The 27,306-nt window shown below is 42.2% G+C and overlaps 1 protein-coding gene across 1 annotated transcript in view; it reads right to left on the minus strand.

Annotated features, from left to right (window-relative positions):
* Positions 1-846: 846 nt before the first annotated feature.
* Positions 847-27,306, minus strand: part of nectin3a (nectin cell adhesion molecule 3a) — a 46,255-nt gene continuing 19,795 nt past the window's right edge. Inside the window, exons 2-6 of the mRNA XM_086035851.1 lie at positions 22,607-22,954; positions 16,301-16,600; positions 14,263-14,380; positions 7,943-8,094; positions 847-2,029 (exon numbers count right to left, since the gene is read on the minus strand). Coding sequence (XP_085891977.1) covers positions 1,419-2,029; positions 7,943-8,094; positions 14,263-14,380; positions 16,301-16,600; positions 22,607-22,954 — 1,529 coding nt within the window. The 3' untranslated portion in view covers positions 847-1,418. The remainder of the gene's footprint in view (positions 2,030-7,942; positions 8,095-14,262; positions 14,381-16,300; positions 16,601-22,606; positions 22,955-27,306) is intronic.

Consider the following 27,306-nt stretch of genomic DNA (forward strand, 5'->3'; position numbering starts at 1 on the left):
TTCAGTGACGAGCGGGCGCTGATGTCAGCGGCTAACAATGTTTCCGCTAAGACGTTGTCGTCCTCCTCCTCTAGGAAAACGTGTTCATTTTCTTGTTTTTGGGGGGTGGGGGGTGGGGGGGTTCACAAACAGAAGCACAGAATGGCCACAAAAAAACACACCAACACATCTGCAACGCGCCACTTTGATGACACGTACACAAAAAAAGCCTTCTAGCGTCGAGAGTGCTGATGAGTAGCTGCAGCTTAGCCCGGCTGGTAAGAGAAGAGGGGTAACACCCTGGACTGGTCGCCAGCCATTTCCAAGGCACATGTGGACAAACAAACATTCACATCTGTGGACAATTTTGAGTTTTCACTGAATTAATTTAACGAAGCTGACCTTTAGGGAGAGAAGCGGGGTACACCCTGGATTGGTCTCCGACCAGGGCCAGGGCACATAATGGACTGGTCGCCAGCCAGTGACATGGCATATATTGTATAGACAACCTTTCATCTTTTTGGAGCATTTTGGGTCTTCACTCAAGCCAGGATGACTTTTGGCGAAGTTCACAGTGGACTGGTCGCCACATGTAGAGAAACAACCATTTAACCTATGGACAAATTTGGAGTCCTCAACTTGCTGAAAGAATAAAGCAGGGTACACCCCAGACTGGTCGTGAGCCAATGGCAGGGCACACAGACAAACAACCATTCAGACTCACGTTAACACCCACGGACACTTTGGTCCAAATTCAAACACACAACCTCAAAAGTGTGAAGCAGATGTGCTAACCACTAGTCCATCGTGCTGACATCACCCCCCCCCCCCCCCCCCCCCCAAAAAAAAAGACAAAAATCGATGAAAAGATAAAAACAATCCATTGGCGTATGAAATGGGAGAAGGCGTAGGTCGGTTTGCTTTCCTTGGTGGCAAGTAAGCAAGTACAAGTACTTGAGTAGATTTGTCCGAGTATTGATTGTTCCGCCTTTAGTGAGCTCTTCCCCGACATGCAAACTTTGTCAGTCAGTGGAGATGCTCAGCATCCTCGCTTGTCTTTGATTGCGGCAGAGGATTACTGAACATTTGCTTTGCAGTTTGAGGAGGAGTTTTGAACAGGGACGTTTTGTGGAAAGCTTTGGCGGGTCACAGAAAATTGGGGGTTTGAGTTTGACACCTGTGACAAAGGGGCAGGGGGGAAACGGCGACCACGGGGGGTCTCCAGCAGGTGTGTCTTTGACATTTGTGCGAGTGCCAGCACATCTCAGTAGTGTGTAGGAAAGCCTCGTTTTCCTTTGATTTCCTGACGTTCCCTTTGAGAGCGTGTCTTTGTTACTCAACACCGAGAGCTGTCAAGATGCCAAACATGGGCTGACCGCGCCGCGGCAGAGACGTCCCGGCGCCATCACGGTAAAGCGGTCTACGGTACGCACTTGAGCTCAGACGTACCACTCCCGCCGCGAGATGACCGATCCGTCCATGTGCGCCACGTAGTCGCCGTCGGCGCAGTTGTTGCGGCAGTCGTCCGGGAGGTACGGCGAGCCGTTGTTGAGCACGGGCAGCCCGCAAGGGTGCTGCGTCTTCTGGTCGCGGTAGCGATCGGCATAGTAGTCGCACTCCCGCTTGGCCCAGTCGTCACCGCCCTGCTCCTCGCCGCTGTATTCGGGGTAGATGACTTCCCCGGAGAGTTTGGACTTGAGCTCCTGGCTGCCTTTGTCTCCGTAAACCTCCTGGAGCTCGTGTGGCTGCAGGACGTCCATCTGCGTCTCCTTCTGCATGTCCGATGGGCCCAGGTACTGCTTGGTGTAGTAGTCGCCCCGGAAGGTGCGGCGCTTGCGCAGGAAAGAGAAGCAGACGGCCAGCAGCACCAGGATCAGGACCAGGGCGCCGCCCACCGCGCCGCCTATCACCATGCCCAGCGTGTCATCCCGCGCAGGGGCCAGCGTGGGCGAGGACAACGGGGAGCGCTCCGTGCCGGCCCCGGGGACGCGCGGCTGGTGGCTGGCGGTGGTGGTGGTTGCGACGGGGGCGGCTGTGGTGGAGGGGGGTTCTGCGGAAGGTACGAGTGTAGATTAATAAACGGGCTGACGGTGAAGACAAAATAGTTGTAGAAGAAGAACAGTGCGTGTGTTTGAAGTTCTATAACAAGTGACGTTTCAAGTCTGCCGAACTCACACTGCTCCATTTGCTGTGCCATCACAATTTGTATTTTTCCACTTTTTTAAATAAAATGTTATATTACAACAATTGTCCTGTATATGATTATTTCTAGTACTGAGGAACCTTGTCTACCAGTGCTTCAATTTAAACAGCCATCACCTGGCTTTTTTTTTTTCATGAGAGCAAAAATCTGAATACACAGTCACACAAACCCAAATACAAACTGAAAACCCAATTTATCAGAGTACTCACACAAGCCAGACGTGGCAGAGTACCTTAAAACCAGTTCACACGGCAGGATAATCAGCCCGATTTTAGCCTCCAATCTCCCCTCCCGACAATCGTAGGTCGGCCCCGATTCTTCTAACTGCTGCAAAAATAATCCTATCTGATAATCCTGCAGTGTGTGGTGTGCTCAGACTGATCTCGACTACTCTGAGGTGTGATGTGCCCCGAGGACAAACGAGCACACAGCCGGTTGACAGTGATGTGCAGCCAATCAGAAAATGAGGTGACGGGGGGGGGCAAAAATCAATACTGTCATGGCGAAACAGAGGCCAGCGTCTTTTCTTCTTGTGTCACTTCTTTTTCCGCTAAAAATAATCCACAAATTAGCGCCACCATCAAGACACGATCTGAGACCCCTGCTGCCTCTTCGTCCGCCATGTTTGTTTACGCGGAAGTCATGTTTGATCTCGAGGGGTTTTGTGAGATTTTGTCAGTGAATGAATCGGTTGTGTGTGTGATGTGCTGATCTTGGTGTGTGGCTACACACCACACACGTTCAAAACAGTTATACCCGTGATTTTTTTTCACGTCACGTGTGGGGTATCTCAGAGTTTGGAAGTTAGCCGACAATTTTAAAATGTTGCCGTGTGAACCAGGATTAAGATGAATTTCCATTAAGGCCTGGTAAACACGTTTTTCAAATTTTTAGTTTCTTTTTCTTTTAAGTCTGTGATAAACCCTACAGATGGAGGTTGGAAAAAAAAATCGGGCATTTACTTGACAGTTTTTTTTTCCTCCCGAACAAAATGCCACATACATTGAGTCCTCTTCTCATGCTAAATCTAGAGCCAGGTGCAGTCTAACTCTGCGCATGGGTGGAGTTTTCTTCCTTTTGACATTTTTGTTGATGCGCACAGGTGGAAAAGGGTGTTTGCGCCATTGTGAGATGGAACGAGGATGATCGGCCAATGGAAGCAGCTCCCCTCATTTCCGTTAAATTATTTTTTCACAACGAACTGAATTGTAATCGTCAGTCCAACAGTCCATCAGTTAAGTCTGTTGGTCCGTCAGTCGGTCCCACAACAAACTTCAGAAAAACGGTGACGGACCGTCACTGACTGACGTGGTTAGTGACAATAACACTTCCCAATGAAAACCCACTTCCGTCATTCGTCAGTCCGTCATTTTTAGAAGGTGTCCCATCATTCGGAAATACAACGTGTGAGTCTATCAGTCTGACGGAATGCCCACCTCTGGATTTTACCATGCGTTGTAATTTATAGATATACGTTTCAGAAACAAGCTGTTGCTGGATTTAACTTTGACCTCATGAACATTACTCAATATATTACATATAATATTATTGTTATTATTATGAAAACCTGATGTGCTAGAGAAAAAATGAGGACAGATTCAGAATCAGCAGGAAAAAAATAAATAAAAATCATCTAAAAAAAAAAGTTTACCTGCATCTCTGACAAAAATGTGTTGACCAGCGCAATGTTACAGGGCAATTTTATAAAACCTAAACTAGTCGGGCGTTTGACACCCTTAGTCGGGAAGGGGCAAAAACGACAAAAAGAGCCCTGATTGTTTTTGAAGTGCGTGACCAAGCCTAACACAGTTAGTAGCAGGCGTACGAGGCTCCCGCGGGCAAACGTTTAGTTGAATGCTGCACTGTCCAGCGGAAAAAGGCGCAAATGAGGGAAAAGCCAATGGAAAAGCCAAGGCACCGAACGAACATCTTTGTATTTTGCGCACAGCAGAGCTCAAAGTAGACAAAGAAATTATGAAAGGACATGGCGGCGCTCTACTTTCAAACCCTGTTGCGGGGTCATCACGAGAGAAGACGCTGTGATGTCAGGATGAGCGTTTCCCATTTTGACCGGCAGCCCCTTGACGCCATGACCAGCCCGATACCGTGAAAAAAACCTCACCATGAACATGTGTTGTCTATTTTGTGAAGTTTTGGCTGTCGTCGAATATCGGAGTGTGTGTGTAAGGAAGTGTCTATCATGGCTGTTGGACGTTTGCCACCATTGTCAGAGTCGACTGTGATTTCTGTGTCTTCGAAGTTTGGGCACACACACACAGATGATAGTGTGCGGCCACTTGAGCGATGACAAATAAAAACACATCCGTGCAAAGTTGTCAAGCGGTCAAATACAGTATTAAGAGGATGAATTTGGCCATATGTTTCAAACTAAAAGCCGACGAAAAGATAAATGATGAGTCGCCGCCGAGGGGGAAAGCCCACTGGCGCTTCATAAGTAGGCATTATCTTACTTTTCCTACCGGTGTACGTGTGATGTTACGAACTGGAGATCGGGTAATCATATATCATATATACATAATTTTATCCGTCTATATGATAAGTTGACTGAGTGATTTAAGAAATGTAGTCCATGTTTACATATCATGTTTCATGAAATGAAGTGACATGTAGGAGGTGGTACAGAGGCACTGGGTTATAGTTTCTCAGTCTATATAATAAGACGAGTGATTAAGAAGCGTAGTCCAAGTTTACATCATGTTTCATGAAACAAAATTATATGTAGGAAGTGGCAAAGCTACTGATTTGTTTACATTATTGTTGTAATCGGCACTTGAGTTTGTGCCTTTACAGTATAGAGTATAGTATCAATATAGTATATACTTAATTTTACACCACACCTGTGTGGCAGACTTATGTTATGTTACCAAACTGCACATTAAAATATTTAGTAAGTTTATACCTGTAATTGTAGTAGATAAACTGTCTTTCATATGACTTAATGTTTCATTTTGCCTTTACCTCAGTATTCTACAATGCATAACAGACATAACTGATATTGGTATTGTTGGAATAAAAATGTATTGCTGAAAAATACAACAGACAAGGACCTTAGAAAAAAAATTGCAACTCATAGTGCAATCGCAATTTTAGGGAAAAAAAAATGCAATTAGATTATTTTCCATAATTGTTCAACCATAGTTTTGATTATCTGCCATTTCTTTCGATTGTTGGGTGTCTTAGATTGTTGGGTGTCTTGAAGAGAATATCCATAACGATTATGCTGCTCTAGTGTAGGGTACACTACACACACACAGCAATACTCGGGATGATTTTGAAGTTGACAAGCCGAATGATATCTTATTGCTGTCAAATGTCAAAATGGCTCAGATTTGACCCAAACATTAAGTGAGGATTAAGAGCATCTGCTAGCGCGTATCTGATCATCTGAGAACACGAGTGGCCAAAAACTGCAAGGCTTAAGAACAACGACAGCAAGTGGGGGAAGGGAGGCAAGAGAAGGGGCAGCGGGAGGGCGCGTAAGGGAGTGGTGAGGCCAGAGGCCGCATGCCCCAAGTCTTAATATTTGAAGTGAGAGGCAAGATAATTGGCCTGCAGAGTCTTTCCTGGACGCGATGTCTGTCAGCTGTGCTTTCGCTCGGAGGAGGACTCTGGCTCAGGCCTGTAAACAGATGAAGCGTGACAGCATTTTTGGGGCGCGTCCAGTGCTTTCCAAAGTCGAGCGATCGGTGGGGAGGTTGGGGGGAAGCAAAGGCAGCGGTTGCTTTGTTTGGAGAGGGATTACAAAGGAGCGATGCAGGAATGAAAACAAAAAGGAGAGTTCTCAGGATACACACCCTGGCCCTGAATCTGCAATAATGAGCCGGCCCAAGTGGCCACACGGGGCCCGGTGCAGGAAGCACAGATGTGGATGCAGCAGCGTCTCAGGACCAGGATTTATCTCCGGCATTTTATACAACCCCAATCAGGAAAATCCATCTGCATGGTTCAGGAACGGTCCAGTCTGCGGCTTTCATTGACAGTTACACACAACATGGGCACTCAACGGCTCCACAGCGTTACACTGGAACATTTCACGGCTTATATACTGCACATAACTCTACAACCTGCAAATCTGTCAATGCAAGGCGTTTTGTCTTCGAGAAAGCTGACCAGGAATTCAAGTGTATCACTGAGAGAATCAAGTCAAGTATTTTCCTCAACCACAACACTTGAAGATACTGCTATGGATAAATCGACTTTGGACCTGATTTATTAATGGTCACAAAAACTTGATTGCTGATGCAAACAGATGTTGTATGACAAATGGGCAAAACTGCCACGCCCAAGCCCAACTGGGGAAAGCTGATTATAAGTCTTTAAATAGCGTGTCTGAAGGGCAGGTGCAAACCGGCCATGACTGCGGTTAGTTGTGCTGAGGAGGAAGTGAAGGCAAAATGATAGGCTATAGGAAGAACTGATCATTTCCTTTTGCGTAAACATTTGTGAAATGTCAGAAACAAAAAGTAGGACAATATATCATTTATTCAGTATTTCGATTTCGGAGCTACAGAAAGGTCTTGAGGTCTGATAGTCACAAGAAGGAGACATACCATATCCTGTATGACAAAACTCTTTTAAACTCTGCATTTCCTTGCGGCTCGGTCACTTCATCACACTTTGACAACTGGTGCTGATGTTTCCCAAAGAACTTATCTGGGTGAGCTCTCGCAAATTTGACACAATGTTATGCAGGATGGGGCATATAAGTCCCACACATTTAAGATGTGTTAAATCAAACTAAAATGGTTTTATAGGGTTGTTGACTTACCCATAATTATAGGAGGGATTTAAGTAAGTCAGTAATGTTCATTCTTCTCTTACACTAACACTTCCAATTCCATCACTTCAAACTTCATTTTATGCCTAAAAGCGCAAACCCATTATTAAATAAAGCAGTCTGTATGCTACCACTGTTTACACCTGTTTCCAAGAACACGTGCCATCTGTTAAGAGTGAGCAAACTCGCAATTTAGCACCCACTATTTGTTATCTGAGTACGTTATCTGTTATCTGCACGTCTGGACGTGCTGACATCTTGCCAGTTGAACCGTACTTGAGTCCACTTGACACCAACAGTAAAGTTTCAAACGTTTGGTTATAGTCTGAGTGCTCTGATGTGTACTCAGGTTTTGTATACTTCCCCTTCCACTGAGAAGTAGTGGGCCAGGGCCCAGCACAATTGACTGTACAATTACTTCAACCTGATCGTTCTTATTTGTGCACAGCAGAAATACCTTATTTTCTGGACTATAAGCCGCACCTTTATACAAGGCGCATCCACTCTTTAAAAAAGGTAATGAAAAAGACGATATATAAGATGCACATATCTATGTTGAAAAATTAAGATATTTTCTGCATTTGCAGAACGATTATGAACTGTAAATGTATATGTATGTACCTGAACAGATTATTTTCTAACAGTGCCTTTTAACATGGCAGCTACTTTGCTGATTAAAACGGAACAGAACCAAAAGAAAATAACCAGTATTTATTTATCCATCCCCTCGTTTAAAATCACAAGTCACTTTAACTGTCTTTGCTGGAACCCATGAAGTTGTCTTCTTCTATGTGAAATAATAGATAGATATTTATTGCATTTACAGGATGATTTTGAACTGTAAATGTACATGTATGTACCTGAATAGATTCTTTCCTAACCTTTCCTCATCATGTATATACGAGTACACACTTTAAGTGGATTTATGCTTGTGCGTTCGCAGTTCAGAAGCAGGACATTACCTTGGACCCAGAGGGATAAGTCCTGGCTGCGGATGCCAATGTCATTGGTGGCTTCGCAGCGGTAGACGCCCGAGTCGTTGAGCTTCAGCGGTTGTGTGAACGCAAACCTGTTGGATACGATAGCAACACTGTCCGGCATTGGGCCATCCAACCTGGGAGGAGGAAAAAAATGACAAGACAATGACGTTTTTATGTTTGTAAACAATAGACAGCAAGGTTCTTCCAGGTGGTGGAAAGTGATTGGCTACTGCTTGAACTGTATAGAATGAAAAAAACTAAATGATGGTTGAGTTGTTTTTGAATAGTTCGCAAAATATAATGGCTAGCGTGCTAGGTAATGTCAGTTCTACAACACGCTATCCAGTGTCACACGAGCATGTCTGAATATTAACTCTGCCTGAATTTCCACCGTGAATATTTTTTTTTTCAACTTAACCTGATGAAAAGTAAATAACAAATGGCATTCAATCTCCCTCCCAAACAGTATACTAGACTTTAAAGCGACTTGATGGAATCGGCCATTATTTGGCATTTTATGCACATTTTGTGATCGGCCGAAATGTCTTCAATTTGCCAATCGATAAATGACATCACTGTGTTGAGGTGAAAATCATCATTCAAGCCATGTCCCCCATTTTCACAATTGAACTGCTTTGGTCAAATGATGTGGGAAAATTTGTTTATGAGCCATTGTAGCTACTGCTACTGTGAAAAGATCAGCAACACTTTGTTTGGGCTAAGGCGATGATATACAGACATTTCTGTCCCTCTCCGAAAAAGTCTGGAAAAACACTTAGAAGAGCGCTTTTGTCTGTAGTCTTGGGGGCATAAGGTTTCACCGGGCGAGACTTTGCTGCTCCTGTCAGGTCGCCATGAGCCTCGTTTTCACATCAGAGGATGACAGAGTGCCACAAGGTCTGACTTACTCGCGTGCAGGACACATATGGCATACTCTTATTTATAGCACAGTCTCTTCACGATGGATATGACTAGCGGATCTAGTGTCAAAGCAAAGTATCTCCGGGAGTAACTACAGTCATAGCACGCATATTCGGGGTTCACCTATTCATGATTTTTTTTTTTTAACGTGCTGAAACACTTACCTATTTGTACCTCCATGTGCTCTTTCTGAAATGTAGTAAGATGCTGCCAAAGCCCTGTCTAAATACTAATTCATATTAAGGAAGCATGTTGAAACATGCGATAGGTGCAATCCACAAATTAGGAAATTATTCTTTGCAATTACGATGTGTTAAGGCTGCAAACCTCACCATTAATATTTCTCTCGTTTAAACATGCTCAAAGTGCAAACCTTAGTAAGAAAAAGAAGTATACTTTATTATTATCATTATTATTATTAGGGCCCGAATGCTGCAAGGACCCTATTGTTTTCAAAGAAATTCTTCTGATCCGTAAAGGCTCACATTTTTGAGGAACTAAACGTGGACGCAAACTCACAAAACTTTACACATACATCAGGCCTGGTGAAAAAATTGTTATTTTAAAGTCACCATACAGAAGTACAAAACAAAAAATGGTTCTGCAGCGCCCCATAAGAGTGGTTCATCAAAACACTGCCCCGGTAAGTTTGCCCTACGGCTATGAAAACTGGGAGGCATGTGTAGCACAGTCAGATGTACAAAAAGTCTTTGGTACCCATGCACTAACATGTATAGGAAGTGAGTTATGAGTATTTGAAAGTACCATTTTGGCCCATTTTGCACATTTACAGGGGTCATAACTAAGGATTTAGTGAAAACTTGCATCCGATCCGATCACCCGCAGCTCATGCTTGGCTGCCGCGAGACGAAATGGCAAAAAAGTTGATTGGTTTAATACGCGACGACGTCCCTCCGTCCAAAAGCATTACTCGCGCCGCCCTGCACGCATCCGCGCCCGCCCGCGCGAGCTACAATGACTCCAATTGAAACGCGCCGCCAGAAAGGCTCCCTAACGCAGCCGCGCCTTCGCTGCGAGCAGAGGGGAGGGACGCAACACGAGGCTGCGAAGCATGAGCTGCGGGTGATCGGATGTTTTGATCGGCAATAAAAGGCTTTGATCGAATGTTCCGACCATCGCAGTTGGTGTGAACATAGCATTGTCTGCTGTGTGTGTGGAGTTTGCGTCTTGTAATACTGTATATGCCATGGAAAGGTAACTCGCGCGGGGAGCATGGTCAAAAGTTTCAACACAACCAACTAAATCCGACAACAAGCAATTGGGAGACTATGACGAGTGTACGAGGCTCACTGCATTGAATAGTCAAGGCGGACAGCGCAGTATGAGTGGCATTATTGCCGCAGAGAGACGCATTGTAGGTCATTTGTGGGCAACAGACCCACTACATCATTTTATAATTCACAAAAAGATTAACAGTGCTTTTTTCTCGTTGACAAGTGCACAAGACAATAAAGTTCCAGAGTTGTTTCAATTTAGGAACTCATTGAATAGTTTATTCAAGTGAAGCCTGCATGTGACTATTTTTTTTCTACTTTGATTATATTCTGAACCATGCAACGTTTAGGTGGCATGTTATTTATTTGACTTTTTGCATAATTAAGTCTTTTGAGACTGCTGATTATTTTTATCTGTTAAAAACTGTGTTACTAAAGGCTGGTAAATTTAAGTTTTTCAGTTATCTTTGTGACTGAGTAATTGTTGTATTGTGCCAGCAACGGTTTTGTATTTCTTCATGCTTTTGAAAATACAGGGTGTTCCAAAAGTCTTTGGGCACATTTTGACATGGAATATCTTGGAAACTATTAAGGATATAAAAATGCGTCTTGTAAATTCAGAAATCTTGTAATCTCAATTATTACATTATTATATTAATGTTCAAAGATGTTCATTGTGAACATCATTGGTCACACGACACACATCAAGCCGATAGTCAAATTCTTGCCAAACGCGTCCCAGCATTGCATTGTCAATTTTTTTTTTTTTTTCAAGATAATATTGCATAATAGCAGTCACCATAAATAAATGGCAAAATATACAGATATTCCATGTGATCGGAATCAGTATCGGTATCGACCGATCTCACTCGTGCATGATCGGTATCGGTATTGGTGTCATAAAACCTGATCAAAACATCCTGAGTCATAACATTTGCCCCTTCGTTGTAGACGGTTCACCCGACTGACTTCAAATTTGCGTTGTACTATCCCAACACTTAAAACGTTTATGTCTATACGACGGGGGCACAGCATCAAACGTTACGTTTCATAATACAAATTTTTAATGAAGCGTTCCCGGTTCCATGTTTCACATAGATTTTGAATTAGGAGGCATTTGGCAAATGGCCGCCCCCAGAAATGGCTACACACAGGTGAATTAACTCTTATTTGACAAAGGCAATTTTTATCCGAATGCCTTGTTTCAACTAGTGGGCATGCATAGAATATAGTCTTGAAAAAATAAGTTTGGGTTGACTTTCGCTTTAATAATGTTAATATTATTTTATAATGAAACAAATGTCAAAACCTTTTTTAACTTTCCTGTTATGTTGTGAGTCAAATAGAACCGTTTAGAAAATCTAGGAAGAAATAAAGTAAAGAAAAAATAAACTGCTGGACATTCTTTTTTTTAAATTTTCATTTCTTTACATTAAAAACATTGCTATGTGCTCTTTTTTTGATGATTAAACATTAAAGCAGGTCAGACTGAACCATGAATATCATTAACAAATAATCACAACAGGGAGTTTAAGTCCCAAACATCAGCCTAAACCTAAGAAAGCATCTAAAGATTTTCATACAAATAATGACAAATATTTGAACTAACAAATTAAATTTTCATGAACAACATATTAAGTTGCAAACATCAGAAATTATACGATGCAAACATTTTCATACAAATAATGACATTTTTTAACTAACATATTTTATTTTAATGAACAACATATGAAGTTGCAAACAATAAATTATACGATACGCGCGAGTCAATTACTTTGACTCGCGTGTGTATCTCACACTTCCTCCTCCCACTGTCCTGACGCGGCTCCGCGGTATCTTTGTTTTTGCTACTCTCCTTGCCGAGAGAAAAACAGTTATAGCTAGTTGTGGCCTTTTTTTGTCTCTTGGGCGAGAAGATGAGAAGAAACTTCGATTATAAAATGAAAAATGTTAGAACAAAACATGAAAGGTTCTGGGTCTTGCGCAGTTAAGTGTAAGTTCATCCTCCTATCTTTGTTGACTCTTGTGTCCTCTTCTATCTCTTCTCCCTCACTAAATTAAATTTAGTAAGCCCATGTCTCTTCTCGCACAGAATGCGAGACATGGCATGGCGAAGATGTATTCAAATTGGTCTACAGTACTTTAGACAATCAGGACACAGAATACAATGCGGGGTTTGTACGCTGTAAAAAACAGCATGCTTCAATTCAGGCAGTCGATTAGTACACAAAAAGGGGGCATACGTTGTAAAAAAACAGCATACAGAATAGTACTGTCAAAAAATTTGCAATGTAGCGAGTCCACCATATAGTGAAGAACCACTGTATAGGCACAGTTGCACACTTTCAGTGCATTTTTTTTTCTCAATCAAGTCATCTGTAAGCTGCTAATGTTTAAAGGGACGGTGGGGCCGGAATGGCCATGTTTTCACTAACAAGTTCATTTTATATATTTTTTGATCAGGAAAATGAAAAGAGTTGCCATTTTCTATTTTATCCATTCATTTTGGAGCAATTAGGAGCAAAAAAAACCCTGCCGTTCTATCCTTGTTCGGCATTGGAAATCATTGTACTTTCATTGCTTATAACGTCCAAAAACGGCGATCAATTGGCACCAAAATTTATGTGGACATCTCTACTAATGCCCACTTCAACATATCAAAAGGATTAACCTCTCTGTGGCTGATTTATATGAGAATGAGGAAATGTGAGCAAAGCTACATAAATTTAGGCTGGGACGAGCGCACACTGCTTCTTTGCTTAAAAAAATAAAATAAAATAACACTGCTTCTTTGCTGATCACGGTTAGGACAGGCGAGGCATTAAACACAAATCAGGATATTTACAGAGACTGAAGTGCAAATGAGTAGACGTTAGGCCTGCACAATGTGTCGTTTGAACATCACGATTGCGATGTGCGAATGCGCGAACAGGCGACATGGAGGAGACGACGGCAGAAGCGGCAGTGGATTTAGTCCCCAAAAGAAAGTCAACATCCAAAATATGAAAATATTTCAGCTATAAAAAGGAAGATTCAGAGCAAAAAAACATCCTTTGCCAACAGTGCCTCACCGTTGTTGCTGCAATTGCCGTCACAAGCCCCTGTATGAGCAGTTCAAACTAAGAAGTGGGACCCGAGGTGAAACTTCATCGACTCAAAAAACAATTACAGACGCCCTTGCCAGCATAACTCCTTATGATAAGGGGTCCAAAAAGCACTGAAAAACTGCAATGTGTTTTATAGACAGGCCCTAGTAGACGTGCACATTTATTTGGATGAGGAATGGCCCCAGTTTTTCGACCGACAACACGGCGTCCAATTTGGAACACAAACAGCCGAAAAGGTACGTTCCAATGCGGCCAAACTTGGTTGTGGAGTCAGCCTCGCTGCAACTTTTTGTTCGTTGAACATTGACGCTTGTTCGATGAGGGCTTAACTCACTCTCTGGCGGCTGCAAGAGGTGTCGGACAACGCACGCGACTGCTTGGGAGGCAACCCCACGACATGAAGATCGACGCAGGCTGAACGCAGAGTAAGGAGATAATGTTGTTGTGCTAACACCTTTTGTTTTAATGACCTGAAGCTAGTTGTTGCTATTAGCATATATTTTGGGCGGGGCACTTTAGTACTGATGTCATTTTTACATGCAAACCTATTATATAAGTGCCAATGTTAAGCTCACCCAAGTGTCACTTTAAGGGTAATGTAAGAATTTGAAATTATATGAGGTGCTTTGGGATCATAGTTTGAGGTTTAATTTAATATAGACAATTACAGACCTTAATTTATTAGTGGTTTCCGCTACTGTCATGGACATTAAAGGGTACATATTAAGGAAAACTGAATTTAAGCAGTCTCTCTTGAGCCATTATAAATACAATAATTGTGTAGCATTGGGAGGGCAACCAACACAAAAATGACATGACCTTATGAAGCCCCATCAAGCAGGTGGCGGCCACACAAGTACAAGAGCCTGGCAAAAAATCTGTCAGAATGTTTGCAAATAATAGGCGCCAGGGTATTTCCTTGGTCAAATGTCATGTAACACGGCAAGGTTTGTGCACTAGTGGTGCAATTAGAATTTTTGCCACCTGGAAGTATGTATGACATCATGGTGAAAAGGTCCATCATATACTGTAAACCCACCTGGTCCACGTATACTCCCGGACTGGCGGGTTGGCCCGGGCATTACAGATGAACGTCACGTCGGCTTGTCCGGCATACCAGTGTTTTTCCTCCCCCTTTATGAGGACCGTCGGTGCAACTATGTAAAAACAAAACACAACCAAAATTAGCTGCAACAATAGCTCGCTTATGCTGACCAAAGCACATTTGACACTACGTAGAGTAGCTCAACAAGTGGTTTTAAACGGGGTGGGGGGGAAACACAGTGTGCATTAAGTAATATTGTAAGAAGCACACTAGTCTAAAACAAAAGGTTTGGCTGGCCTGCCAAAAACAAACAAATGACCTGATGTTGGAAAAGAATTTGAACAAAAGAGCAAGGAGAAGTTATACAGCTAATAAACTCCACAAAATAAAGAAGCAAACGGGGTGGGGGGCTGCTACATGTCCTGGATGAAGCCAGCCCATGCAGCTGTAATAAAACACAGCAAACAGACTCGGATATCCAATTTCGCTCATTTTGATTTCTCCGGAGAACAAATGAACGAGTCACTACTGAACGAAAAAGAGGACGTCTTGGCCCGTCTCGCCTGCTAACCCGTCACGCGCTCCGCCGTGGAAATTTTGCTTCTTTTGCACTAAAAAGAAATTCTCGCCTGTGCTTCTGAGATGATTTATTGGGCCACAAAGCCTCATTCCGACTGTATTAACCTTGCTTTCCGCCAATGCCTTCCTCACCCCATCCTCCACTAAACTCATGCTCCTATTACTTGCGTCACCGCTGGGGATTCATCTATACTTTCACAAATGCCTTCATTCGCAAGTCATCACACAAAACGATATCATTTATATAATCCTGTATTTATACTGTATGTCATCATAGTGAGACTACCAATGAGTTGCAACTATAAAAGGTGATTTTGAAATACTATAGAAGCTGGTTGTTTTGTTTTTACTGGAGACTGGCATTAATTTCAAAAGGATTCATGTAAGAAAAATACATTTACCATATGACAGTGTCCCCTTATACCAGTATTGTGTGGTGTTCGTGAGAGTGGCCTCTTTAATTGGTTAGCAAGTGGAAGAAAGGTGTGTGAGTGAGCAGTACAACTAGCTATGAAGGTGATGAAGCTATTGTCTAATATCAAGATGAAAGACGCAAGATCAGACTGGACTGACCGCTGAATGTACTCTAAGATTATTTTGCATTTTTGAAAAGGCAGCTCAGAGCCTTTGCGTTCACTTTAATGCAAACATGTTGCAGTGAGACATTAGCGTTAACGTTAGTGCCTACCATTTGATCACAAGCTAGTCTGAAATTGAAACAGGCAAGGAATGTACACTGGACTTCCAGAATTGGAAGACAATTTCTGTCCACACACTCCCAATAAAATTGAAAATGATCCATATACAAAACACCGAAAACAGGCTTCTGTTGTGTAAATTATAGTTGGGAAAGGCTCCAGAACTCCCCGCGACCATTGCGAGGAAAAGCGGTATAGATAATGGATGGATGGGATGTTTTCAGACAGAATGGATGGTGTCACTCAGAAAAATATTAATTTCTACATTTTGCTTTACTTCATTGCAAATTTGCTCTTGTCCAGTTTTAGCATATCAGCTAAAACTGCTAATGTACGCTGGAACAAAGCCTCAAAGTTAGCGTTGATTTGCTATCCTGTTATGGTCAACCCTATTATGGTAACTGGAGTAATGTTAAAATAAAATAGCATTGAAATTAGATTCTAATTAATGGACTCATTTAATGAAAATGTAATTGTAAAGAATTTATTCAGAAAAATTTAAAATAAATACTTATAACACAGTTGCGCCAACTCATTAAAAGAACACCATTGACATTGAGGTGGGTGAATCTGTCTTCCAATTTTGAAATGAAGAGTTGAATTATCATTCTTGAAAATGTTGGTCAAAGCCTTAGCTCTCACTTCAATGCCAACATGTTGCAGCGAGACACCAGCGTTAACGTTAGCAGCGACCATTTAATGCCAAGCTATGGCACTCTTAAAACAGAGGAGAACTGCACCTAAGTGTTACTCACAGTGAATATTGAGCGTGTGGTCTATGCGGAACTCTGTCTCCAGTGTGGGGTGGCGCACCACGCAGGTGAGCTTCTTGCCCTGGGCGGCGCTCTGAGGCTTCCACATATAACGCAGGTGCACGCTGGCCGTGCCGTCTGCCTCGTCGCGTCTCTGCGTCTCGACGCGGCCGCTCAGCCCCGTCTCCCATGAGACCTCGGCGGCGGGGAGGCCACACTCTGCGATGCAGGTGGCCACCAGAGACTCCTCCTCACCCTCCAGCAGGGTGGCGGTCCCGGTCGACACGTAGACCTTGGGCTCCACTGGACGGACCAGACAATAACACAATTAGTACATGAATAAATCATGGGCATCCGAAGACCAGATGAAATAAGTGGCTCTTGGTGGTCGACATCTTTCCCACCATTTAAATATTGAACATTAAGGTTGTAAAGGGCGGTGTGTGTGTTGTCCAGTAAATCTCCATGTAGGGTTGTGCAGGGGAATTTTGGTAATATTCCAAATTGGAAATATCAATTAATTATTTTGTTTGTTTGGAATTTAACTCATTCCCTGACAGACATTTTCCCCTAACGTTTGAAAAAATTTGAAAAGAATATAAATAAATTCCTGGGATTGAATGGCTGGGCTGTGAAAAGAAAATATGTCAATGGCAGTGAATGAGTTAAGCTTCCCAAGTGCCAACATTCGATTTTGTAAATTCGTAGTTTATTCCCCTAAATTCCCATGTAAAGTTTTCAATTTGAAAAAAAAAAATCCTGGAATCGATGCTATTCAATCACCAAAGATATTTTATTCATACCTGTCAACCTCAGCCAATTGCTCCCCTTATTAATGATTGCAATTCCCCTTATTAAGCGATAATAAACCTTACTAACACAACGCGGCACCTATTTACTTACAGCAAGACAGACTATGTAGAATAAGACCAAAGATAATTTGTATAAAAAAGTTTTCCTTTATTTACCAAATAACATTGTCGTCTGCCACCAGGGACCGAGACAATCCGGATTAGAGCCGAAATGGGCAAGGCAAGATCGATCTAACAAAAAAATTTGTTTTTTTAAATTATTTTTTTGCCGTAAAATTGTTATACGGCGTACACAATTTGAAATGATCCAAAAAACGTATCAAATACGGGGAAAACGTATAAGTTGACAGGTATGTTTATTTGGGCTATACACCAGTAGCATCTATCCTCTTATTAGTATCTCGCAAAGCCTAATGGCGCTTAGTATACGGTGATATCTTTTAAAGCAATGCACTTAGGGAGCTTTGGGTACACAAGACAGTACAATTATATCTGCTTCAAGATATTCAAACATTAAATTGTACGTAGACATACAAAAGTCAGTAAAAGCACAGAAAGAGAGAGATTGAGGGATGTGACAAAGCACGACAAGAGTGACGCCTGAAAATCAAGCACACAATAAAGAGTGTGACAGCAGTGTGCCACATAAAAGCATGAAAAGGAGCGCTTAGAAAGCCTGTAAAACAAGCACAGAATGAGAGAAGTGAGAAAGCGTGACAGCGGCGTGATACACAAAAGCCAGCAAAAGATTTACAAAGCGAGACCGTGGCAAAGCATGTGACGTAAAAAGCTTGAAAAAGACACAAAACCTACAGCGGTGCCTTTAGCGATGGGTTTAATTCACTCTATGAGCATGAATGCAACTGGGCCCGGCCCAGTTGATCAGCAGATATTAGCTCTTTTAAAATCGGAAACATCTGCCAAATTTATTTTGCTGATTGTTTTAAAAAAATTTTTTTTTACACATTAAGACAAAGGATAATGACATGCAACTCTGGACCTGAGAGACAAAGTGTTAGTGTTAGCTAGGATGTGTTGGTGTTAGCTAGGATGAGGCTAGTATTAATGTAGATGGATTTAAAATGAGACGAAAGAGAAAAATCATCCTGTGCTCAGCCGTTGGCCAATGTTCGTACGCAATATAAGTTATTTTAAATTAAAAACGTTAACCGTTCCGTGTGTTGATACGCTGCGTCAGCGTGTCGGTGTGTGCTGCACTCTGATTAAGTTTGAATGAGATAAGTGAATATGGCTTTGTTAAACATCTGATCAAGATAAAGCATAATATAAGTGCACTTTCACCCTTTGGATCAAATTGGATTTGTCATGAAGTGTTTTTCAGCAAAAGTACAATGAGTAAGCCATTCCAGGTGATTTGGTCATTCGGCGGCTAATGTCAAAAGTGAATGCTGATCTTGTCATGGTCTGTTCTGTGTTGCTGTCATGTGCTCTGTGTTTCAGCTGATTAACTGTGGGGGCGTGTCCTTCGGCGCCGCACCTGTGCGGCATTTGCAATCAGGAGCTTTAAAAGGACTGCGGCGTCGAGGACTTGGTGTGAGAGTATTCACATTGCTTGTGTACCAGCGAACCTTGTGTCTGTTTTTCCAATCTGCCTAGTTATCTTGTAGTTTGATCGCGTGTTTTTGCCCCGAATATTTTGGTATTTGCGTTTTGTTATCTCGTTCGGAGTTTGGTTTATTTCTCTTTGGATTTTCCCTGATCCCTCTGTGGCAGGTGATTTTGCGTTTGTTGTTCTCCTTGCCTTTTGCAAGCGTTTTTGGTTTTCCCGTGTTCTTCCAGGCAATCCACCTGCGCTTTATTTTGTAGTTTTTACAGTAGTAAATCGTTTTTGCATTTGTAAATAAATATTCTTCAAATCTCGCGTTTCTTCAAATCTGTCTGCGTTTGTGGGATCCACTCCGTTTCCGGGTTTTGCGAAACCCGACAGATCTAAAGATATTGAACAGTGCGAACCCAAGCTCTAATCAACAGCAATCAAGAAAATTATTTAAGAATGCATTCTAATGCATGATCGATACAATATTCATTGGTAAAAATATTCATCTAGTGACAGCCCTACTGTTAATGCACCTCAGTCCGAAGGATCATCTTGTAAGATGTAAAGTCAGACCTTTGAGGCCCTTTGTCAAGGGGAAAAATCAGGACAACAACAGCCCGATTGTCTTCATGTGCTGATTAAAGAGCACAAGCAGCTGCGCCACGAAGTGAGGCAATGACAGTTATGAAGGCAAAGGGGGGCAGTGACCCCCTCATCACTGAGAAAAGCCATCACCTTCGGGACATTTGCTGCCCTCGTCTCCAGTCGAGCGAGAGCTGCGGCTACAAATTCCCAAAATAACTCCTGGCACCCCGTTCTCTAAAAATAGCTGTCGGTGTCCTGCGCCGGGTCGGGGCGGGGCGGGTCGGGACGGGGGAGGCAATACTCATGCTGCAGTTGTCAGGCTCTCTGCCCCTCCCTTCCTCGCTAGAGGGTTCAAGCTAAAAACAGTAGCTGCTCTTTGTTGGTAGACAGACATGTTCATCAAGACGAAGGCCAACGCTACACCAGTGCAACGGCAAACCCAAACATTAGAAGCTCTCACACCGCAGTAGTGGCAAGTAAACAAGTACTTGAAGAATTAACAATTATTTAATAATTCATTCATCTCAACTATTCGATGAATCAGATTTTTTTATCTTTAAGTTTTCACTTCCATTCTTTATTCAAATGGACAGTGCAGAAAATGCACAAACATAAATAAATATGATTTAGTAATTGGCTTGTTTTCCAAAGTAAAAGCAATGGTTTATTTTGATGAACCCGAATTTGGACAATTTTAGGTCTCCAAACTATTGATTATCAAAAATAATTATCGATTAATTGAATAATCAATTAGTTGTTGAATAATTGTTGCACTTCTAGAATTTTCAGGTATTTGTACAGAGAATATGTATTTTTATGAGGCCTTTGTACTTTTGACTCCCTAATCTGAAAACAGATCTGTGCTTTCTACTCTTTGTCAAATTAGGCCTTGGTTTATCTATTTCTTTATTTATTCATTTATGTATTCATGATTATTCTATCGATTAATCATCAATCAAACAGATGAAAAATATTTTGCATTCAACTGTCCAATTACAGTGTATTAAGTCATTAATAACCCTAACCCCTAACCCTAACCCTAACCCATCCTGTTTATTTGGTATTGTTTAATGATTACACCAAACCAAATAAACAACACATATTGCAATATAGCACGAGAGTAAGTCATGTACTGCACAACACTAATTAACGTAAATATTTACTAGCTTGCACAAGTACAGCTTGCACAAGTACATTTCTGAGGTTGTTTTTGTTTTTGCTGTGCGGAGTTATCAAAATGGATATTGTGTGTTTAAAAGGACAATGTGCAGAATTCATTGCCATTTAGTGGTCAACTAATAGAATGCAACGACCTAAGATGGAAACGCGTGTATTTTGAAGCACACGCACTGCGATGCCTCCGAGAGACCACGCGTGGCAAGCCTACCAACAGTTTCTTCAGCAGAGGTGCAAGAACAGTGTCATCACAAACGACTTCTAGTATTCCCTTAAGTCATGAAGTTTAGTGCATTGCATTTTTTACACATGCAGTAGTCATGATGCTGAGGAACAACGTTCGCAAAGTTTGTCTCCTTTGAGTATCCGTAGAGCAAAGATGGCAGCGAAGCATGGCAGCCTCCTGTAGGGGAGGCCCGCCCCATGTAATATAATTAGAGATTTCACCTATGATTATATAAAACTAATTACGTTGATGTGCTAGAGCATATTTTTTTGCATATTGTTGAAATGAATAGTGGGTTTTTAAAATGAATGATCATTGAAAAATAAAAACATTCTACACATTGTCCCTAAGTATTTGTACTTCTAATGAATTTAGCCATCTGAGTACCGGTATTTTCAGAACACGTTCCATCTGCTTTCGTGTTGTTTATACAGAACAGCGATAAAGCTACGTCTACTCATAAACTTAGTAATAATGAATTTTGGTTCTTATGTTATTAATTAATTGTTCTGGATGGCCGTGTCAAAGAAGTGCACTTCACTTGCCATTCTTTCTACATAAAAGCCGGTGCACAGTTGAGCAGTTACACGCCAATGCAGGAGCTTGGGCTTTTCCATGAGTCAGCAAATGTCTATGCGCAGCTGAATTCTCAGTTTTCTGACTAGGCAAAAAAAAAAAAAAAAAGCTGCATTGTTGGCCACACGACTAAGCAGACAAATTTAAAAGGGACGGGCGGGTGGTTGTGGGGCTGATGGCATCTGCATCTCATCGCGGGACAATAAATTCTTGTAGATGCATTCTTGTCACATTGGTGTGCCGTAGCTGCAATGTCCATTTTTACACAGCTGGCCTTCTATTATCTTATGTCAGCAAGCTTCCAGCAAAAGGTCATTCTCATCTTTTGGCATCGTATCTCTCCTCCTGTTACACATTTTTAACCATGGCTCTAGTCATTGTTGTGATTCTGAACAAAGCTTGCGGAATATGAGTGATTAAAACCATGTGTTGAGTAGTCAGTGTCATGGCCTGGGTAGTTTTAACGGTCTATCTGTACTCGATGCTCAGGTCCTGCGCCACCTGGAGTACTAGTGCTTGAGGTTTGTTTGTACACAACCTAAGCCAGTGCACTTTTCACATGCTTTGAAATTCGATACACTCTTGGTAAATAGTTTGTTAATAATTCAAATGTAGAGGTTTTCCTGTCAAGGCCAAAGGAAGACACACACACACACACACACACACACACACAAACACAAAGCAAGGACACGCCACCACAAGTCAAGCCAAGATGCGGCAACTTTTCGTCAGACAAGTGAACAGTTAGCTGCCTCCCAGACAACAGTCAACTTTTGTATCGGCCACTCCACAATTATTCGTAATAACCGAGAAATCCACAGGGTGACATTATGTGAAGGTGGTAGAGCAGGTCAAAACCGTGTTGCCACAAATTGTTCATGACATCAATTAGTGCAGCATTATAACCCAAAACACACCTCTGAAAAAAAAACGTGAGACCATAAACATTGGACATTTTTTGATTGTGACTATGTTGTATTTTGATCCAATTAATGCTAAGTGACAAATGTGTATTTGTAATGTAGGGAGCTCTGCTGTCACTAGTTTCAAAATAAAAGTGCGATGTCTTGATTTACAAGTTTTTCGAGATACACACTGTTAGTCGGCTAATTTCTTGCCTTGCCTTCCAAGCAAGAACATTTTTTATTAATTAAGATGCAAACACTAGGTTATGGCAGCAACATAAACTCACCTCATTTCACAAAAAGCAGCAGTTTGGCACATTTAAGACATTCTTTAAAGAGACTTGAAGCTCTTTATTTCCACTACCAACTGGAGTTTACCCAACCCAATATCACGAGTCACCCATCCACATGGCCTAGAGATTAAGCACTTGCTGCTAATTAATGCATGCACGCAGAAATCATCCTACTTACCTAATACATCGACGTCCGTTGATGCTTGATCATTTCCCAGTGGGAAAGTGGACACCTTGCAGGTGTATGAGCCCTTATCCGCAAGCTTCACATCCGTCAGGGAGATGCTGACACCTTGGTTCGTGGTGGAAACGAAGGACACGCGACCGGCGAACTCGGGGGGGATGTGCGTCCCAAGGCCCACGTGGTACACGGCCAGGACCTCGCTGCCTGAAGGGAGGTGGCGCTCCCAGGAGCTCTGGATGAGTGTGAGGTTGGGCACCGTCTTGATATGGCAGCCCAGCGTGATCTTCTTGCCCAGCACTGCATTCACTTTCTCAGGGGCCACCACCAGGTCGGTGCTCACGTCTGCATGAGGAAATAAACCCCAATGTTAGGCCAATTTTTCGATATTGCTGTTATAATAATTGCTGTTGGTGACATCAAGAGCTGTCTGTCTAGATTATTTTTTCTCCAAACGCATCCATTGTGTTTTTGCCAAATGTCCCAGACAAATTCAAATGCAAAAGTGCAATATGAAAGTCAAATTGGTCAAAAGTAGAAATTTGAAAACTAGCAAAGTAACAGCTCAAACATCAGTCAACAGAATCACAAAATGGATAACTACCCTTTGTTAAACAGAGACAAGCGCATGGCTAACCTTCTAGCTAGCAGCTAACATGAGAAGCGAAGATAGCAGTCTATATCATCACTCGTTTCTTTTCAAACTTCGCCAATAGGCAAACTCAAAGGCAACATTGACTAAAGAGTCAATTTAGTAATTTGCCTACAAAAAGATAAGAAGATAAGAATGCCTAATTGGATCAAAGTTCTGATTGCGTCATCTGATTGGTGTAGTGACCAGCGTCGTAGCGTCGGAACCCGTCAGGAAACGTCTGGTGGGCGTTTCAGCATGTTGAATCGGCGTCGTGAGTCGTGACATTTGGTCACTCTGATTGGCTGTTAGCTAGCAAATCAGCGCTCAGAGCGCGAACGAGAAGTGACAAATGCGGATGAACAGTGAGCACGCATTTGCTGCCTTAATCTTTTTACAAGTACAAGAGCGAGGGTTGACAATTTAAGTATTACTGTGTCAAGAACGTGAGGGTTTACTTCGCGTTGGAGTTCATCGTGAGCGAAAAATATAGCTGAATGCATTGGTTACGTTTTTATAATACACCACCGGCCAATAGTTTTCCGGTCGGAATTTTCTAAACATGAGAAATAGTGACGACCGCCGCCATGGTATGGAAGAGTATTACATCTCACGCATGCACAAAAGGTACTTTAATGGTCAGCGTCGCTGTCTGTCGTTGCGGTGTATTTTTCCAGTGTCACGTGGTGACAGCCAGCCCGCAGCCACAGAGGGTAAGCGTCAGTCACAGTTCGCCAACGTCGGATTGGTCTATCTAGGCTTTATGGCAACAACCCAGAAACCCTAAGCCTACCCCTTTATACTCATGCCGTTTATGAGTTCTTCAATGTCAAAAAAATTCAAATACACCGTTGTACCTCTAACCTGTCATTAATAGTAATGTGTTCAGATTGTACTTCCCAAAAGGTAACTAAATGATTTATACAGACTCAAACACTATAAACATATTAAATCAAACTCAAGTATTTCAGACTTGTCAAGTCAAACGTTTAAAGACACAGTCAGTATTTTTTTTCAGCTCCATTTTAGCTCTGTTGACATGTTTACAACGCAGAGTTCGTTATATTTGGGAACCATCAATCTGCTGTGTGTGCCTCTCGGATGTGCGCACTGAGTAAAACATATAAAAGTGGCCCATCGGCTGGTATTTTGGGTCCTTGGCACAGACTCGAGCGGTTAGCCGCAGCAATGCTATCAATCGAGGCTGAGGCTCCCCTGTGCTCCGTCGGGTCCTCTGTAATTTCCCTGATTACACACACACATGCACACACACACATGCATGTGCACTATACACAAGCTTTCCCATACCAAAATAAGGCCCAAGTGTATGAGAGGCAGACATTTTGTTTGAATGTGACTTGGCGTATGTTGAATTGTGATGTAAACTTACCGGCTGTGCTATAGTACTCGGGCTTTCTTGATGCCCTAATTCGCCCCTACCTAGCCCCGCCCCGCCACCCCTCCCCCCAACCCAAACCTACCCGCCCAACGCTGTCAAAACATTTTATGTGTGGGATTCTGGCACCCGCCGACATGCCAAGTGAAAGATTTTTGACCTAATAACTCCCATTTTTAAAACAGCCCAGAGCTTCTTTATTTGAAGGAGGGAATTCCTTAGAAGGTTACTTTTGCTATTCTTAGACCCAGAGTCTGGCGAGCACCAAAAACGTAGATAGTCGTCTACACCATCTAAACGTCACATACTGATGAACTCAAAATACATGAAAGCGTCAACAGTAGGGCCAATTCTAAAGTTCTTGTCAACAAAGTTGGCCTCAAGTAGAACCCCATCAAATTAATGTGCATGACATAGAAAAACCAAAAGCAGCAAAAGTGCAAATGTTGCTCAGAACACTCGTGCTCTACTTTTTATTCACAAGTAACAAACATAGCTTATTGTTGGCCTGATGAAAGCATAATTGCGCCTGATGAAAGCATAATTGCGCTAACAATATTTACTAAAGTTTGCCGATCCGTCATTCGTCATCTGTCAGCAGCCTGGATACCCGTCCGTCATCTGTCAACTCATCATTTTTCCAAGCTGCACCAAACTGTAATCGTCTGTTGGTCTGACCGTCATGTTATTTCAACTGCATTTCCGTCATTAAATGCCCAAAGTCCGTTAGTCCGGTAATCGTCAATCCAGAAAAAAAAAAGGTAGAACAGATGAAAAATTCATCCATCCATTATTTGAACCTATTTGATTAAAATGGTAACTGGAGTGCGCTAGCTACATCATAATGTGTCGGCTTCCTGCTCAAACAGCTTTACAATCACAAACATTTGACATTTCACATAGCCTACACTTATTTGCCTTGTCACAGAAAAGTCAAATCAGTCATTAAACCTCAAATAGTTTGTCAGAAGTGGAAAGCTAGCACGATAAAAAACAGCAACAGTGCCAAATATTGCACAACAAAACCAACCCACCTATGTAAAACTATCTTCTGTTCAAAAGTGAAGGATGAGCTTAAAGGGATGGTGGGGCCAGAATGGCCATGTCTTCACCAACAAGTTCATTTGATATATTTTTTGATCAGGAAAATGGAAAGAGTTGTCATTTTCTATTTTATCAATAAATTTGGGAGAAATTAGGAAATAAGTGACTCCGTGAATAACGCCTCTTGTTAATGAGGAGAATGGCCGCGCCCCCTACCGTTCTATCCTTGTTCGGTCGGAGTCACTGGAGGGACCGATTACAAACTCTCCATTGGAAATCATTGTACTTTCATTGCTTATAACGTCCAAAAACTGTGATCAAAAACCACGTGCACATTTATTTGGATGAAGAATGGCCACAGTTTTTCGACCGACAACACGCCGTGGAACATAACAGCCGAAACGGTACATTCCAATGCGGCCACACTCGGCTGTGCAGTCAGCCTCCTCGCTGGAACTTTTTGTTTGCTGAACATTGACGCTTGCTGGCGGCTGCAAGCGGTGTCGGACAACGCACGCGACTGCTTGGGAGGCAACCCCGCGACATGAAGACACAGGCTCGCTAAATGTCCAAAATATAAACCAGTCGGGGGTCGTGTGCGCATTCTTGCTCTTGTCCGCTTCAGCCTGTGTAAGTGGAGAAGCGATTGCCACGGTATTTTGGATTTTGTGGAGGTGATCATGATGAGATCACGTTTTATGTCAATAAATCCAAACTATTGTGCACAACACTTTTATACTTTCACAGGTTGAAGTGGACAAGAGTAGTAATGTGCATTTGCATTTTGGTGGCGATCGGTTGCCATTTCAGACAACAGAACTGTCAAAGCGAGCAATATTACCACGCTTGCCTTCCTCCCGTGACGTGGATAGCTGAGACAGAAAACATAACACAAGTCACACTCCAAAAGGGGGCAGGGCAATTTGTCATAAACCCAATCACAAAAAAAGCCCTTAAATCACTACAGAGTCTTTTGAGGTGGGCATTTGACAACAACCCAAAAACAGTCTTTGGTTACTAAATGATGTCATTTTTACATGCAAACCTATTATATAAGTGCCAATGTTAAGCTCATCCAAGTGTCCCTTTAAAGGGTGGGTGGGTGTTTCGGGGGTCAACCCAAAATGTTCTTCACAAGAATATGTTCTGTGCAGGCCTACTAGTCAAAACATGGCATTCTGATTCATATTGCGTTTGCGGAAAACGAGTTAAGCAGTAAAATCCACCCATTTTTGTCCATCTCAGGGTTAGGCCCATGAATATTGGGGGGCTTTGAACGGATTATGGCATTTACATGAAAAATGCGTCTTTACTTACATTTTCTACTTAAGAAATGTCTTCCAGAACCAATTAATTTCGTAAGTAGAGGTACCACTGTAGGTGGATTTTGCTGATTAATCCATATTCCCCAAACGCAATAATAGTTTACATATAAGGAATTCCATGTTCAGACTAATGAAGGCGCATAGAACATATTACAAATAATTTTAGGGGTTGACTTCCCCTTTAAACACTCAAAACAAGTCACACAAAGCCGAAATCATACTTGTCCACAAAAAGAAAATCTGTAATGTAAAACGAAACTATACTGTACTGCAAAATGAACCTAAAAAACATGAAACACAA

Source organism: Filicampus tigris, chromosome 7 (genome assembly GCF_054856515.1).
Source record: "Filicampus tigris isolate MCC_2025a chromosome 7, RoL_Ftig_1.0, whole genome shotgun sequence".
NCBI lineage: Eukaryota > Metazoa > Chordata > Actinopteri > Syngnathiformes > Syngnathidae > Filicampus > Filicampus tigris.